Below are 18,322 nucleotides of genomic sequence, written 5' to 3'. Positions count from 1 at the left end.
AAGGGTTGTTAGTGGAATTTAACTATCATTTATGTGGAATTAAGCGTGAGCCAGTCCACGAAGGTTGCAGGCTCAATGGTAGCGCGAGATACCAGAGCGGTGCTACGCTAATTCTCGCTTAAGCACAATTTATAGCTTAGCAGGGAACGCTAGTTTTCAGATAGAGAAACAACGGACAGGTTCGAAGGACGAAACTTTGCATTGAAACATATGGTTATTTCAAACTACGGAACTTTGTATAGAGTTTAATTATTTATTCAATAATGTAATATCGTAACAGGAAAAGCGTATTAGATAAAAGAGAATACGCGATATGAAAACACGCGACGTAGACCACTGGAAATGTAATGAATTGCGAATACGTCGATACACAATGTTGGAGAATGGCATTTCGACTGGGAAAATTCTGACAGGGGCAAGCGAATGATTTTGGTCATTTCCTGCTACTTAATTCTTCATTTCTACGAATTTCTGTATTCATAATAATAATAAATTACGAATGTTTGCGTAAATCCATATTTTTATTAACATAATTAAGAGAGTATTACTAGCTAGGTATCTAAATATTCGAAATACTCTTTGGCTTTTTTACTTTCGTCTGGTTTAAAGAAAGTGTAAAGAAACATAAGGCAAAACTATTTTCTTCGAACTATTCTGAAAATTTATTAAACGAAAATCTCAAACCGAAAAATCTTTGGCACCGAAAGTGCTCAAATACTTACAAGATGAAGAAAATATAAATTTTTGCAAACATGGATGAGATATTGTGAATACGTATTAAAGTCCATTAAGCTGCCAGACTGCGTGTGACGGCATATCCTCTCTCGGTGAATTATGTCGTTGGAGCGCAAGAAAACAAGGAAGCTTTTAAAGTGATTCTTTTTTTTCGTTCCTTTTTCTATTTTTTCGTTTCTTTCTCTGTTTTTCCTTTGCTCATAAGAGAAAATCGCCTTCGATTCCGTTGATCGAACTTCAATGCAATCTGAGCTTTCGAAGCAATTCCATAGAAAATATCCTTGGTACCGTATCAACCGTAACGAATGATCTTCTCCGCGGAAAAATCTGGATATTTTTAACAGCATTCTCTCTATCTATTTGTTTTACTTTAGCACATTTAGCTTTGACGATAGAACCGCCATTGGATCGCGAACGTCGCGATCAACAAGGGGAGACTTTGCCGAGGAGTTCAAGCGATAATGTCGGAGGCAATCGACTATGCGTTCAAGGCGAAATCGACCTTGTGATTAAGTATTTTATTACGTGTTACTACGTGGATGGGATTTCTTTATAGTGGAAGATGTATTTTATGCAGAGTACAAAAAGTAGCGCGATCTACATATAGCTAAGATTTATTTCACTGGTAGATAAGCAGCTGATTTAGAATCTTCGAACTATGTAACGACGATAAGCTCCGTTTACTCGTAACTTTAATTACTATCTTTTCAAATTAAAAAGATCGAAGAAGTAAACTTGAAAAAGTGCTATGCAGTATATACTGTGCAAAATTTTTAGACCATCCACGGATAACGATCTCGTAACGATGCAACTCAAATCACAATCTTAATCCTAAGTCCTAAATTAATGTCATAAGATACGGATAGACCGATTTAGAATGATGTATGAGATGAAAGCAGATCAAAGACGTAAATAATTTATTCAAAATATGACAAACTTCCTGTTTGATAAATGGCACAGGACTATTGCATGGTACTGTGTATCCCTTCGTAAGTCTCTTTAAAGTCAGATCTGAAATGAATGGTATTATGAATTCTTCCTTGTGTGGTATTACCATATGATAATCGAATTAAATTAACGAAAAATGATATTACAATATATTATTATTAAAACATATCATTGCTGTTAATTCTTTAACCGATTTCATACGTTATAGGAAACACATAGAATAAAACAACAGGCTTCACAGGATCGGTCAAAATCTGCAATTGGGAAGAGCTATCGATGGTATAATGTAAACGAGCAGCCTTTCAAGCACTCTCTTCTTCTACGCCATTCCTTCATTTTCATCGAGGAAGCGAGCTTTAACAGCGGACAAAGTCTCCGTGCCTGGAGCAATAATGTCGGAGGCAGCGATGCAAGTCAAAGGGAAGTTCAGCCCCACAGCCGAGAAAGAAACGGAGCTCGTAGATGGGCATTGAAGCTGCCCCGGAAACGGAACTTCGAGAAATCTTTTTTTAAATGCTTCGGCGAGAACGTCCCTCTCAATGGTGGCGAACCATTTTAATTACCATCGTGAATATCCTTTTCTTCCGTCTTCCATTCGAACGCTTACATCATAAATGGAATTTTTCCTCGAAAAGTTTTAGAACGAGAAGGAGAGGAAACACGGAGAAACGAAAAGGTAATGGAATGGAGGACAAAACGACAGCGAGATGAATTCACGATAGAATCGAGATCGCGTAATATTCGACTTACAATGTGGTTTCTTTTCCAATCTCCAATGCTAAATCGTGACGTTTTAACTCGTGCCGGATCTTTGACACGATGACTGAAATTCAAAGGGAAAGACGATCCTCTTCGTTTTATCGATATGAAAGCGGTAACACTTAATTCGAGCATCAGTATAAAAATAATCCCCAAGAATTATTAAGCCATCTTAGTGTCGTGTCAAATAATATCAAAGAATAATATGTCATTTAACACTATAACATAATTTACGAATTTAATAGAAACATTTACAATTTTACAATTGAAAATAATAAATATATACATATGTACACCCTAAAATAAAAAATTGTATTTCTATGTACACTCACTGTGCTCTTGACCCTTTTGCGTATAACGTAAAGTGTTATTCATTTTTGAAAATAAATGATTCACATTTAAAATTTGAAATTGCCTTTCTCCTTTATTTCCACACCATTCGAAGATTTTCAGCTCTTTCCTAGGGATTCGAATTCCTGTGATTCGATTGTAAACCGCCACCTTGGTCTTAAGCTCGCCGTTACAGCTAATCTCTTTCATCTATATTTTACTTTAATCTTTTTCTAGATCTCTGTATCTGGTAACTATCTATCATTGTAAATGCATGCATTCCAATGGACTCATCCCGTATAGAAATAAAAAATTCAGTAAGTTGTATCTTACATAGCTGCAATTTGGTCTATACAGCAGCGTTAAAAAGAAAAGATCGTTTCCTAGACGAAACTACGTGAAGCTCTACGATACTTAGTTATGTATGAAACTAGTAAGCTTTTCCTAGCTTCGAATAGAGTATTCGAGAAAGTTTCGTGAATGATTGTCCTATTAACCAAAGAGCATCTGCTACCAAGGTTATAGGCAATTCCGTAAACGATAGCTAGAGTGGCTGGTTTCTCTAACATTCCAACCTTCTATATCATCCTCTGCTTTATCTTTGCTTCTATCTCTCTTGGCTAGGCGCGTTTACCCAGACCGGAGAATTAATTAATCAGACAATAGTGGCACCCTGATAAATGGCCGGCACGGAAGCGCATGATCGATAAGAGACACCGTACTACCCATCAACGGTGTTACATGTTCTCGACAAAGCGATGAATCTTACGGAGACGCACGAGGACCGTTTCCGATTCGATCGACTCTGTCAAGATTATTGGCTAAAATGGATTCAGAGGCCGTAAAGCGGTTTTCTTACGGTGAATTAAATAATACGAGTCAATTCTGCTAGACAGGAATTGATGTTGCCTGGTTGAGGTTGAACTTCGTTATCCGACCTTTCATTTTTCACGACAGTTTTTGGTACCGACTTTGTGGAGTGAGTTTTTGATATTACTTACAGTGGACATAGAAAGCACTCGTACAAAGATTAATTACTAAAACCTTGTAAAATCGTGTACATTGAATGAAGAAATGAATATAAACGCACGAATATAACATACGTGCAATGGAATGTCCGTACACTTGTCACGTTGCGATCAAACCTACGAGTTTAAAATATTTATTGCAAAAACAAGAAATAATTATACAATTAGTATTTAATAAGATTTCTTTTTGATTCTATATCTTCGCAGTGCTTCGTGGAAAAATAAAGATATCCGTCCAGTACATACTACAAGCGTACCAATAAATGATCACTTACAACGTATTCAACCATATGATATATGCTGAAAGAGATAACGATTGATTCAAGCCAGCAGAGGTCGATCGAGTCGAAAGAGCATTCATCAGTGTTTCGCGGAAAAATAGAAATATCCTTTGATTACTTACTATAAGAAGAACGCATCTATTTTCAGAGGTTACACCGCCGCATCCGAGCCAGCTACCGACTACAGCCAGGACACCTGCGACGATCAAAGCGTAAGCTAGCGCCGGGTACGTCGAGGTCGTCATCAGGGACACGTAGTTGTGCTTCGAAATCACCGTCCAGATACCGATTCCGCCCACTACCAATCCAGATAACTGAAACAAAAATAAACCAGTAGACGCTCAAGTTCTGCACGTTCTGTTAATCTTTAATTAATCACCGCAATGCTGGGTGCATGAGGGATAAAACGCGGTTGAATACGCGTTTTATCCTTTCTCTCGCGCGTTTACGCGCTCAGAGCCAACAGAATTTGCCTATTCGTTTTTCTGTCAAATAAACCTGCACGGAGTAAGTGATTCGCAGTTGGCTTTTCGGCTAATCGTATTTCACCCTATGCTAAACTCGTTAAGCCATCTCCGTGTACATACTGAACCTGTATACGCCATTGTGAAAGTTACCATTTGCCCACGAGATACAATCAACGTGTCTAAGTTCAATTAATTCGTTCGATTAAAAGTATAGTAAATGGAAACAATATAATGAGGCCGTAAAATCGGTTAGTGGTCGAAGTTTAGGATTTTCGGCAAGAATTCAATTCACATGTATTACGAATCATAAGGATTTAGAACAGAGTTCAGGGGCATGCAATATCTAGTCAGAAATAGTTCTTCCTTTTGTAATATGTACATTCCCGCTTCTAAGGATTGTAATAACGTATTATACTTATACCGAAAATTCACAGAGTGCGTGATATATAACAACATATGAAACACCCAAATTATAATCTTCGTCGTTAATTTTAACAGTCAAAACGAATATCTATTTCAATTCTGTTTCTTTAATTGAACCCATGAAAATATACATATGCACTCTGAATATTGTATATATTTTTTAATATTATGTGTATTCTGTGCAATTTATTTACGATGTAGCTATATGATGGATAGGACGACGATATCGTAATGGCGTATATAACCATGACGTCTTTGATACGTCAGTACGTTTTATTCCACCGATATCGAAGTTCGAATTCCATCGAATTCGGTCATAGTGCAGATACGGTCACCGCCCACGAACAGTCGGTACACAACGTCGAACGTCGTCGATAACCGTCCGTGCCCTTCCGTATCTTTTCTCCACGACGATTTATCTATTTTTTCGTTTCTCCTTTTCTGTATTTCGTTTCCATTTTTCTCCTCTTATTTTTTCGCTGCCTTGATTCCAGGGAATTTTTGTTCGTCCGGCCAGTGACAACGCGGTAGCGACGCCAATCGCCTCTCCCGCGGGAGCAGCGGTGGAAAGCACTAGGAGATATACGGACAACGTCCACGTAAATATCGGTGGACGCGCGATATTTACGGTATCCAGGAATGTGCAGTGTACGCGGTCAGTGTGGTCTGTGTTCGTGCAATGACCAAGCTTCTAGACACGTGTGTTCGACGAACCAAACGTTCCTGGCCATTATCCGTACTACGAAAGATGCACATGTGAGATCGTACTTTATCGTTACCGGCGATAATCGTGCTAGAATTTTTTCGTTTGTAACTATTCTCTTGAAATAATGTAAATTCGTGGAGAATTAGCAGATTTTCGTAATATCTTTTCGTAGAATAGTTTTTTATACTTGCTGCAAATGTCTTATTGTATTATTAAATCGTTGTATAAACATTGTACAAATATGCCGTGGAAGAATATTATTCTTATACAGGCTTAATAGAGTCTTGTTGTAGTATTGTATCTCTTTTTACTCCACTATACGTGAACGTACTGTTTTCTTTTAGAAGTACAATGTTTTTATTCTTCCCTTTCTTCGAATCTATGCTAGGAACTAAAACAACTAAGTTTTGGAACGTGTTGGAATAACAGTCTAAGTGTAGTTCGTTGTTCTTCGAACTATACAGAAACATTTGTGTTGAATGTACATGGATAACATTTCATTAATTTATTTTATCCGAAATTGAAATAAAATCTTGTACGAGGCTGATACCTCAGCTGAAATTAATGTGTCATATTTGTGTGACACATAGTAACGAATGCGTTAATTATATAGTTAATTATCTGCCAATCGTATCCAGGTTAATTATACTGGTATAATGTTGCATCGGTATCTAAATTTGTTTCTCATTAGCACATTGCTTTTCCATTTTTTTATTTATTTTAACGATTAAGAAATTAAAGATTATTCGTAGCTACCAATGTTATCCTATAATGTTAAAATTTCCCTAGTGTATGGTACAGTGTGCGACGGTATACATAGATTCAGGGAAAAGGAATCTCCAGGGAGCTCGATGAATCAAAGCAGTAGTCCAAATTTAGGGTCATAATCTCATCCTACTCGTGTAAGTCTCTCTAGAAAGTATCAAGTCCAACATATGAAATATCTGTTTTCTTTGGACGAAATAGGTATGCTTTTGCTTTTCACCGGGATAAATATTGACATACTTTTGTTATCGAGATATAATATTTCCAATACTACTTCTGAAAAAATATTATTGTTCTAGATTTTATAAAATCTTCGTGGATTCACCTCGTTCTTTATCTTCAGAGCTGCTGGTATCTCTAGAAGAAAATTACAAAATCCAACGACGAATAATATGTTCCTTAGCAATGTTTTATACACTACAATAAAACAATTTATGTGTTCAAGAACTATGTTAGTATCATCTATGCAGAATAACTTTTAAAATAGATATGTAACTAAAATTTTATAGGTATATATTCATTCGAAGTAGAATATTCAGGAAGAATATGTAATTCTCGTTGCAGATAGAATATCGAAGACTTTGCAGCGCTATAATATATAAACGATACAGGGAATGGAAAAACATAAATCAACCTTTACTTCTACATAAACCATACTGCAGGCAATCTACGCAAAGGATATGAAGCGTTCAAACGGGCATTTCATACGTTACAGCCTAATATAACCGGGATTTGTTTTTGACCGGAAAGAAATAGTTGCCTGTCATATATCCTAACGTTCTACGCGAGCACATATTGCAAAAATTATAAAACTTTTCTATCTCATCGCATGGAGCCGTAAATTTTCGAAATGGCCACGATCGAAAAAGGGTTTGCATCAACGGTTAATCGATATTCTTTTATCTACGACGTTCATCGGGCCGGTTCTTTTCGGGGCTGACAGAACGAAACCGCACCTACGCATTACATCATATATCTTCGTAGAAAAATCCGGCCAGGAATGCTTCGAATCCAAGTTGATATTGGTACATACTGTATACCATGTATCTGAATACTTAGAGGAACTCTGTACACATGAACATATTATGTGTGTTTTACGAAACGTTTTGAAATTTCATTAGCACCGTAATGCGACCCGAGTAACATGATTATATTGGTAAAGTTTGAAACCAATTTGAAAGTATATATGTGTATAAAGTGTACAGAGTAGGTATACGTACTATAAGTTACACGATATTTAGTGTAAGTGTACGTATATTTGGCAGAGATCAGACAATTATTTAAACTACATATATACAGCGTGTACCAATTCTTTTTATCAAATATGTGCTTGCAATACATATTTTGTAATTGTTATATACATTTTAAGATTGGTTTAAAGTTTTACCAATATAATCGCTACAGCCGTGTCTCGTTACGATGTTGATAAAATTTTATAATGTTTTATATAACACGCACAAGATATATAATATGTATATGAACATTTTCTACGGTAAATAGTCACCAAATACTTTCTTGAGTCAGTATATTTCTCCGCGATGCGCTTGAATCCCGGTGGCTCTAGCATCGAACAACTCTGAAATATCTCACTGCGTGGAAGCTGCTCGAGGGGGCAGCGATTTATTATTTTATCATAGTCCCGATGCCGAAGGCGGCCACGTATCTCGGCCACGGAGTCGTAAATCCCGTATTATATCGTAGATACCATAGGTGGATTATACTTTGTATCTTTGTACGATACGGTGCATAAGTATAGAGTAATCTAATTACGGATGAACTTGAACGACACAGGTATATTCTCTGTTCCAGTTTGAACAAGTGCAATCGATCTTGCAATTAGTCGCGACAGGAGGTTAAAAAGTTAACAGAAAAAAAATGTTTCTCAAATCAAAAGCTTGAAAATATGAGAAAAATATCATCGTAAGATCATTTTCTGATGGATCTTTAGTATCAGAGAAGAGAGTTCGCGCGACAAGAAAGAGGAACAAAAGTAGATGATTCTCAGGCTGCGACCTCTCGAGAGGAGCGTAAACGTAATTTACGATTAGTATTCGCGATGGAATATTTATGACATGTTCGGTTGAATATTATTTACATACATATAAGTTTCGAATAGCGGAGATATTTACAATCGGTGAAGTCAAGTGCGTAAGAGCGGAGACTTTCTCCGCGAGTAGACGAGATTATGCGCCATCGTATTTTTCCAACATGTCGATGGTTACGCGCGATGAATAGCTCGAGTCGAGGCGATCGGCATTCTGTCGCGTGGTTCCCGTCGAACGTGAATCCTGGGTGGTCTGCCAGAACGGCAGGACCACGTACAACGCGATCAAAAAGTTGTTACTGCTTCCTATAAAGCGATTTGGAAAAGAGAAAATAATGCGTACAGAAACATGTACGAGTAAAGAATCTATAGCGGCTGCAAAAAGTATTGACACATCAGCGTATTTATTTTATTATAGCACTCACCTATTAACTAAATTAAATGCAAGCATATTAAAACTTGATGGCATAGAAACGAAACGTAGAGTCTGATAAAACACTGATAAAAAATACCGATAAAATGGTTCAAAGTGTATAACACACCTCACATATGAAAGGTATTTACAAATGCTCGAATACATTTCATGCTCCACTGCTGTATTAAAAGAACTCTTCATTTAATTGTAACTTTTTGCGCTCTGGCTCCAATACGACGTAAAATGCGAATAATAAATTCAAACAATGCTATTTGAATAACGCGGAACATACTTCTTGCGTTATCCTACTGTACAAAGCCAGCAGTCTGCCTTGGCCCGCTTAGAACAATGGATCGAACGTCGTCGAGTTATGGGACTGGGTTCCAACCATAAGCGGGCCATTTTCGGTTCGATCAAGCCGAGCCGAAAATAAAAGGACCAGCCGCGTCGTTTTTATCTAGCTTGCTCAATTAGAGGAGCGCTGGATTTCGTCTGTTCCTCGAGGCCGACCGCTAACTATGCACGCGCGACATTCGTCCCAGTCAACCTAAAAGCCTCGTTTGGACAGGTTTTCTGGAATTCTTCGAGGGACACCGATGTCTCCCACAAACGCCCCCGCAACTCCCTTTTGCTCGTCTCCCGGAGGGCTTTAAGACCTTTGTGCGTTCGTTTTCCTGAGACGCGATGGTGACTTATCTTCTTCGAGGGATTATGAATTCGGAGAGCAAATAAAGAGACGAGTGTCTAACGGCGCTCCACGGTCATTCTTTTACCACGTTGCGCTCCCCATCTGACGGTCGATGGGGCAGAAAATTCATTTCCTTCTCGCTATTATTTGACGGGTAAATTGAATTGTATTGGCAAGAATTATTATTGCGATGTTGGAGGGTAACAGAGATAGGTTTGGAAGAAGGTATTACGAAGAGCAGTGTTTCTGAATCTACATCGAAGGATAATTAAGTCTCTCGGAAGATTAATTCTTCTTATATTCTCAATATTATTGTTCACAATCTTCTTATACGATTGAGCCAATACTATTGGTGAAATTTTATAAGCCACCAGTTACAAGTTGTAAGAATGAATTCTCCTGCATAATAACAACGTGTTTGGTAATAATGCGAATGAAAATTCAGAAGCAATTTTCATAAATTACACGTCATCTGATTTCCTATCTACATACTTCTGTATTTTCTCAGTATATCTTCGCTTGTCGTACTTAATAATATTTAATAATTATATTGTACGTGATACAATTTAAGATGTAAAAATTGTTATATTATTCTTGGCAGTTTTTTTAAATCTTCTTCGCCCTATAACATACGATAAATAAGAATTTGTAGCAATTAGAAAGTGTATTCTTTTTGACGAAGTTACGTTGTAATAGTAACGTCATAGCTTCGCTCATCCCCAAGATCGAGCGACGTTTGTTCGAGTCTAACAATCTTTTCGTCCGACGGTTATAAAATATTACACTGCTAATTCCATAAATCGTGGTACACCCTCTCTTGAATTTTTGCCAAGATTTATGAGGACGGTAACTAGGTACGAGTTGTATAACTTGCACGATACGATTACGACCGCCGAGCAAGCTATCCTACACCGGCAACGACGTTGTTTTCCTTTTTTATTATTTTGCCAACATTTTCTTTACGTTGCGTCGTTACGAAGACCTCAGGCGTCGCTCCTTAGTTTCCGCGCTCAGTTTCGAGTCTTTATACTTGCCTTTAACTTTTTCCGTTTCAATTTTGCTTTTGTTATGATACTTACAGTGCAGTTTAAATAGTAAACGATGTAAATGGTAGAAATTAAAAAGTAATTATTCTACCTGGAAAGAATGCGAATTCTATGAAAAATATGGCCACGAAAGTTACAAGCGGTTAGATGTTTATGCAAATGGATATTTTTACAAGAATCACATACGAAGAATTGAATTTTGAATATAAAAGAGAGAATGTTCTATTTTCGAAATATAATTAAATTTGAATTAAATGTTTATAATATAACTGTATAGATAAATAAATTTAACTAATCCAACGTATTTTCTACCATTTATTCTCACTTTAAACTTTTAAAGTAAAGTAAGCGTTAAAAGTCCACGGGTTGAAACTACGGAGGTTAAAATTGTGTTAATAAAAGGAAACGTCCGCAGCTGAAATCCGCAGTTGAAATAACAAATAATATAAGTGCCCAGGTTAACAAAGCAGCGCTTTTGTTCATATTGGAAATCTACGTTGCTCGCTACTTCAATTTCTCGATTATATCTGCAAAATTTTCGAAACGAGACATTTAATAATAACAATTGGTCTACGTTAATGATTTTCAGGATCCATATTAATTTCATCTGTACAATCCCGACGTTAAATAAACAGACATCCGCCTGTTATACTTTTGCGTTGTATTTGTAACAAAGCTTCCTCTCCGCCCGGGCCAGTGGATTTTAACTGACACGGAATATCCGCTGTTACGCAATGCACTGGCTTTTCACGTCGGATCACGTAGCGGCGCAAAGTATGTCGGGGATGCGTCTAATTTTAAGTCCTGCCCGTTGTATCCGCGAGTTACGTGCAAATAAGAATTCGCCTGTTTGCATGTCAACCTATATATACATGCTTGCATCAAATGTCGGCCAAATTGAAGCCAGAAACGATGAAATTTTCGTGCTTTGATCTTTGATCACGCAATGATCTTCGTTCCCGTTATTACACGATTATGAATAGATCGCAAATATTTATACATTTTTATATTTTTGTGAACGTAACTAAACAAATGGGATTTAAATAGAAATTTGTGTCATGTACTAAATATTGTAACAGATACTTTACTTCGAGTGTCTCAAAATATTCAGGCTATGAACCTCTTATTTATTATTACGAATCGTGAATGATTCAATTACTACTATTATCGAAGTTGTTACTTCATATTGGTAATTTGTAACTCGAAAAATTTTGCTGATGGTATTAGTTCAACTGTACAACACGGTCCCGAACGCAGTCAATAAAAATTGAATCAACGAATAAGAATTTTAGTTAATGTGGTATTTCATCAATCCGTTAGCTACGTAACAACGTTAATTGTTCGGAAATTTCCTGGTTCGCATTAGAGTAAATAGAAAAAAAAGGTAGGGCCAAAGGAAAAACAGACAAGCGGCCTGATGGTTCGATGATTTCTCGCGTTTAGTCTCGGTGCATTCTTCGGTACAGCTGCAGCTGCCACGAGATATCATCGCTATAGCAGCCTGTTGTTCCACTCCCTTGGCATGATACTTGCGTATACGTATACTATACTATATATGTAGAACGCAGGGTACACGCACGATTTATGACGGCCGTTTTAAGGCCACCGGCACCGCTTCGTAATGCCATTAATGATAAACAATTTCGACGCTGCGTGCCCACCGCCAGAGACTCAACCGCGAAACACGAGAAACTTAGACGATGTCGGTTAATTTAATGGAATCATTTGCAGCGAGAGCTTTACGATAATCGGTCGAACCCCCGGGCACGACTCCCAGACTTCGTGCTATGAAACGCCAGTTCCCTCTTCCAGACTTCCTGTTCTACGTCTCTGTTATATAAGACACGGTAGAGCAATCAAACAGGAAATTAACTAAAGCAAAATGTTAATGGAGAATAGAATTTGCTTGTTCGAAGGTTCATTTTCGAGAAGATCGAGTTTGAAAATGAGTGAGGTACATGCGAACTTGGATAATTTCTGATTGTATACGAGAGGAAAAATTCTACATACAAAAGTGAAGATTAAAAATATTCCATTTGAAGCTTCATTTCCGAGAAGATCAAATCTGTAAACTGGTCAGTCGTGCTACTGTGAATTTGGCTCATTTCCAATTCGATACGCTTGTAGGATAAGGGACCTTGTCTATACGTGAAAATGAATCGAAAACGTAGAATAATCTTTTCTTCGTTTGGAGCCTCGTTTTCGAGAAAATCGGGTTTGAGAAGCGTTCAAGTACGTACGTGAACTTGGCTAATTCTCAATTCAATACGAACGGACAATTTGTTAAGAACCTTTTTTTCGTACATGCGAAAATAAATTGAAAATCCAGAATAACCATTTTTTTTTTTTTTCATTTGGAGCCTCTTTTCCAATTATATCTATATAATAGTTTGAAGAGTGGTAAAAAATACGTGACTAATACGCAATGAAATACGAGTGGACAATTGATAAGAGATTCTGCACGCGAGTTTCATTCAAATTGACAGCGATATACATATGTTTAACGCTAAATTGAAAAAAAAAGAGAGAAATTGGTAATACAAAATTGATTGGCAACACAGTGAGTTTTTAAATTTGATTCTCTGTGAAACACGAAAAATGTTATTTTTATTTTTCCCTTGTACCATTCGTTATGCACTTTTTAATGACGGTTGAATCTCGTTAGAATACAAGCTGTTCGAAATATTAATAAATCGCGAAATTCGAATGTCTCTAAACGCGCAGAAATGCCAGAAATCTTAAAAGACAATGGGAGCTATTAATAGCCTCTGTCCAATAAATTCAAATAATCGGTCGCTGTAGCAGCGATACACCGAATTCCGGCCCAATTTCTCGCTAGATCGATAAGAGAGTCGGAGAATGCAGCGTTGGAAATGCTCGCAGAAATTGGCGGGCGCGCGTGACATTCCGTCCAAGTTTATCGACTCGGGGATCCATCGATCTCCAGCCGCTGGTCGCAATCGATCGAGAAGCATTGCATGTATTCGCGTGTTGCACGGTAGATCTCAGTTTGGTAGAACGTCGTTCTAAGAGCAGTTTTACATTAATCGGTCTAAGCATGTTGGACGAGAGATTCGTCTTGTGCTCGAGCGTTTGAAATCGAAGGTGAGCATCCTATTAGCATAAGAACCGAGAAGATCTCTTCGCGAGAATAGCTGCTGTCTTATTTACAATGTGTCAGAGTTGATCATTCACACATCCGCGATTTTATTCTATGCGCACTGGTAAAACGAAGATGTACGATAAGACAGGTTTATTTGGGTCATTTAAGCTTCAAGATCTTCAGATTCAATCTTCAACTTCGTACAGAATAATTCAACTTTGTTATGTATCATGAAACGTTGTTAGTCTTTGATGTAATAACGAAAACGTGAGAAAATATCATGTACCTCGGGTGCAGCGAGGGAAAATATAAAAAATGAGAGGATGCTCGAAGGTATTGGAAGTTTTTAATGTTTTGCAGGTCTCGGTAGATGTTCAATATCTGACAAACATTTTCAATATGTACTTTTGTCAAAGCGAGTGCATCGGCATAAGATATTTAATCAAGATCTAAAATGTCCGAGTCTATAATCATATTCGAATGTTCATTGTTCGTAGTTTTGAGGAACTTCAAATTACTTTGAAGTTGAAATTCAAACATGCATCGCTGGTCACGAGCAGATCGTGTCGTTTCAGCATCAAACACGAGTGGATGAACGTGAAAACGCAAAACTCGCGGCTACTTTGCGTAATGCACGATCACCGAGCGATGAAGCTATTGAATAACCTTTCAGAGCGCGACAAAGGTTCGCTGTTGAGGCTCGTCCTCGCTTTTCACTACCGAGAACGAGATTCCATCACGGGACTGCATCCCTGTTCGTTGCACAAAGATTCTAGTTCCGTGACTTCGAGCGTGAAACCGGCCGGAGCCCGGTCCCGGAATATTCCCAGATTCAATCTGCAGGAGGCACGTAAACCCTGTATAGCCAGAGAGCTATTCTATTCCCTAGCGAAATTAGAATAATTACGTGTTACATCGTGTCTCGACGACTCTCGTCTCTCTCCTGACTTGCTCGAGTGTGCATAGAGAAACTACGTTTCGTTTGAGAGGACTTCCCACATTACTTTTATATTTAAACATCTCTTTCCTTCGTTTCTTCGAGGTTTGGAAGATTTCATGGAACATCTTACTTCTGTGAGAGAGTGGAGAAAAAAAACCTTCGTAGACGGCTCGAGGAAATTACGTTTGACACGCGATGCGTGAATGAGAATCCACCTGACTGCTGCAAATTAGCGACAGTTTATCAAAGGTGAACTCAGGTTACCACACGTGGCGTTAGTGAGTTTCGCACATTCTATTTCGCTAGCAAACATGTAGCGATAATTTTACTCTCGTACGTAACTCAAACTGTCTACAATTTTCTCTTTCTACTGTGTATCAAATACAGTTTTAATTACGCGAAGCTACAGTGTAATTCCAAGTGACAAAAGTGTAAGATAAATTCAAGAAATCGTTCGTAGGTCGACTTAAATCGTGTTCTTATAGAAGACAGCAATAAGATATCTTCATCAAGCCCCTGAATAATCAATCTTTAATAATCCTTTCTAACGATCGATTCTTAATAATTAGACACGCAGAAACGGTTTTATATTGACAAATCTTTTTCGAGAAAAAGATTTTACTCCTTAGGGATAAATCTGACAATTTTTACAAAAGAGAAAGCACAGCGCAGCCTAATAAATGTGAAGCTTTAATAGCACAATACGTAAAATTTAGTGTATAAATTTTCATTTCGAAGAAGTGCATTAACATTGCGCGAGATTATTCAGAGACTAGAAACCCAAAGTAATTTTACCATATTTTCGCGAGATACAAATTAACTAGATTTCCGACAAAATATATATACGAGTTTTCGGTTGCGCACAAGAGTTAAGCAGCGTATCGAGTCGACTAACGAACCTAAGTTAACTAACTCGAGACGTGACAAATTTCAATTATCCATCCTCTTCGAGATAAGTCAGAGACGTTTCCGATACTCGTGAAAAATTCTTCACTCCCTGTTTGACGTGTCGAGGATAATTAAACGGTAAACAGCGAAGCAGAATAATTCGAGCTACGTTCAGGATGGCGGGTGAAAAAGATTTTAGCGATGCACAGAGGATGGTATTGAGAAGTGAGCGATGCGAGCGCGTGGACATTGCTTCACGCTTGATATTTCACGATCGACAAACGTGTCAAGTGCGATCTGTCGTTGGACGACGCACCGGTATGCACGCGCGCCTACGTGCGTTCCTGCGTTGCCTTGTGCGTATACGCGTCCTGCCAGCACGGAAATGCAAGTACCCTAGGGCATGCACTAGGTGTCCCGTGGTATACGTTCGAGCGAACAGCCATTACCTCCGGACGGTCACCGGACTCGTTCTCGTCCGAGAAATAAGCCGGATGACGGTCGTTTCGTTCGTTTAGAGTGACTCGTTTCAATCCTCCGGTTGGCCATGCAATTGCAGTCGACTCTTCTATTTGTATTTTTTTTTCTTCTTCTTTTTACTTATGCTAATTGAGTCGAGGAAGACCTATCGCTACGAATGACTACAATTTCGTTTTACTTATGCAAATCGAACCGACTTAGTCAGAAGACTTAGTTAAATAGTTACGTTTGTAATTTTTATAGACGTAGATATGATATAAAGTTTACGATATAAATTAAAATGTAATTACTTTGGTAATTACATAGAGTGGAAAAGTTTGAAAGAAATAGCGTTATACGCGTAATATTTAGAAGCAAGTTAAACATCGAATATAAAAATAGTGACAAGAATCTTTCCGATAAGAAATTCATGGAATATTTCATTTTAAAGTAACGATTTTAACGAGTTTACGGTATAATCCGGTGGGAAAATTTCTTTTCGTAATTAAATCAAACTTTCAAACAATCTTTATTTATTCACTATACCGTATAAAATATATATATACAAATATACATTAATGAATTGGTATATAGATGATAAAACAAATGCCTCTTAATTATACCAGAGGACTGGTTATAAACTTTCCCTTAATTACTTCCGTGCTTAATTATCGAATTGGTAGAGAGAAACGCATCAAGATTTCCCGAGTTCAAAGGTTAATCCAATTTCATCAATTACATAATTGAAATTTTCAGTTGATGAATGCGCAAGCACGTATCCTATGAATAATACCCATATAAATGTATACCTACATCAATAATATTAATAATTGTTAGCATGTGCGTACTTTTCACGTTCATTTAGTGTCGGGCAGTAGAGAAGTAGCGTATAAAATCTTTACGTTAAGCAGACATTAGGTCAGTCTTACTTAAAGCTTGGAATTAGTAGAAGTAATGGTAGGTGCTACGTAGACAAGATTCCACTTCTTTTTATTTCTTCTCGTCCGTTCTTCCCTTCCTTCCTCTTCTTTCCTTCCCTTCTTTTCTTCTTTTTTTCTTTTTCTCCACTTGTGGTTCCTCGAACAACTTTGCCGAATGTCGTTTCGCTGTTTTGGCGCTATTAAACGCGCAGTATTTAACACGGAACTCGCAACGATGCGGCTCAAACGAGCCGCGTGGAATGCGGGAATTACAAATATAATGAGGGGCTGTACCTAATGCGATTGGACCACGCGGCGAGATAATCGTATTTTATTGCGCGAACCATTCTGCGCTCCAACGTTCTATGAAGGAAGTGCCCTGATATTCGTTATTAGCGATCGTTAAAATTAATTCGACTTAAGGGACTGCTAAGAGGATCGGAACAGCGGTAATTTTCTTCCGCGAACCGTCCCTGTCACGTTCTCCGCATACCTTCCGTGACGAATAAATTTTTCAATGGATATAATGGAAAAACATTTTCAATTACCAAAGGAATTATTACATACGAATATTACGAATTGTTAATTCATTACGTTTCTGCGATTTCTATAGGCAGTTTCAAATTCCCTTAAACTGTTATCCCGTACAAAACCAAAATTTTGACGAATTCGACTTTCTTTGATCCGGATTAGTTGCTACCGTTCGGACAGTCAGAGCACGAAAATAGTAATTTTAAATACACAATTTACGCCAAAGATCGTCTCACTAATTATTGGAATTCTGGCTAACTGGATAAAAAATACAAAAGGGAATAGGAAATAGTTTCGTTGATTTACGATCGTTGATACCCTAACAAAAATGTTTCAACCGTTTTAAAACAAACACGCGTGACGCTTCGTCCGCGTGAATTAATCCGGATCGAAATAAAAACGGTGCTACGTCAAACAAGCTAATCCTCTTTTTTTCCCTTCAAAAAATTACACTGGTAGCAGTAACGGTTGCGGTGAAAAGTTTGCCATGAAACGCCACGCGAGTGCCCTTGATGAATAAACTTTTCACTAGACTTTTCCGAGGTGTACGCATGCTTGGGCACGCACAACGTCGGAACAATAGGAAACAAAATACCCTTTCATTTCGCATCCCTTTTCACTTTGTTTCGTGAAATACGATCCATATATTATTAGGTGCATTATTATGTAGAACAGAAGGAAGACATTCAAGTGTGATGTCAAGTCTACAATGAAAATCTCCAGCGTTCTCGAATAGCCAAGTTTGAATGCGTCGGTCCATTATTATTAATCGGTAATTAGTAGTTCAGCCAACGATCTCTACTAGCTATATAATTAAGGCTTCCTACGTAGATGGCCGGTAACCTC

General features: G+C 37.8%; 1 protein-coding gene across 2 annotated transcripts in view; it reads right to left on the bottom strand.

The window, feature by feature from the left end:
• Positions 1-18,322, bottom strand: part of LOC126869069 (CD151 antigen-like) — a 91,119-nt gene that overhangs the window by 14,235 nt on the left and 58,562 nt on the right. For both annotated transcript variants that reach the window (XM_050625236.1, XM_050625237.1), the window contains one exon: positions 4,204-4,395. In XM_050625236.1, the coding sequence (XP_050481193.1) occupies positions 4,204-4,395 (192 nt within the window). The remainder of the gene's footprint in view (positions 1-4,203; positions 4,396-18,322) is intronic.

The sequence above is a fragment of the Bombus huntii genome, chromosome 8 (assembly GCF_024542735.1).
Source record: "Bombus huntii isolate Logan2020A chromosome 8, iyBomHunt1.1, whole genome shotgun sequence".
NCBI lineage: Eukaryota > Metazoa > Arthropoda > Insecta > Hymenoptera > Apidae > Bombus > Bombus huntii.
This window is presented reverse-complemented; position numbering and strand designations above follow the sequence as displayed.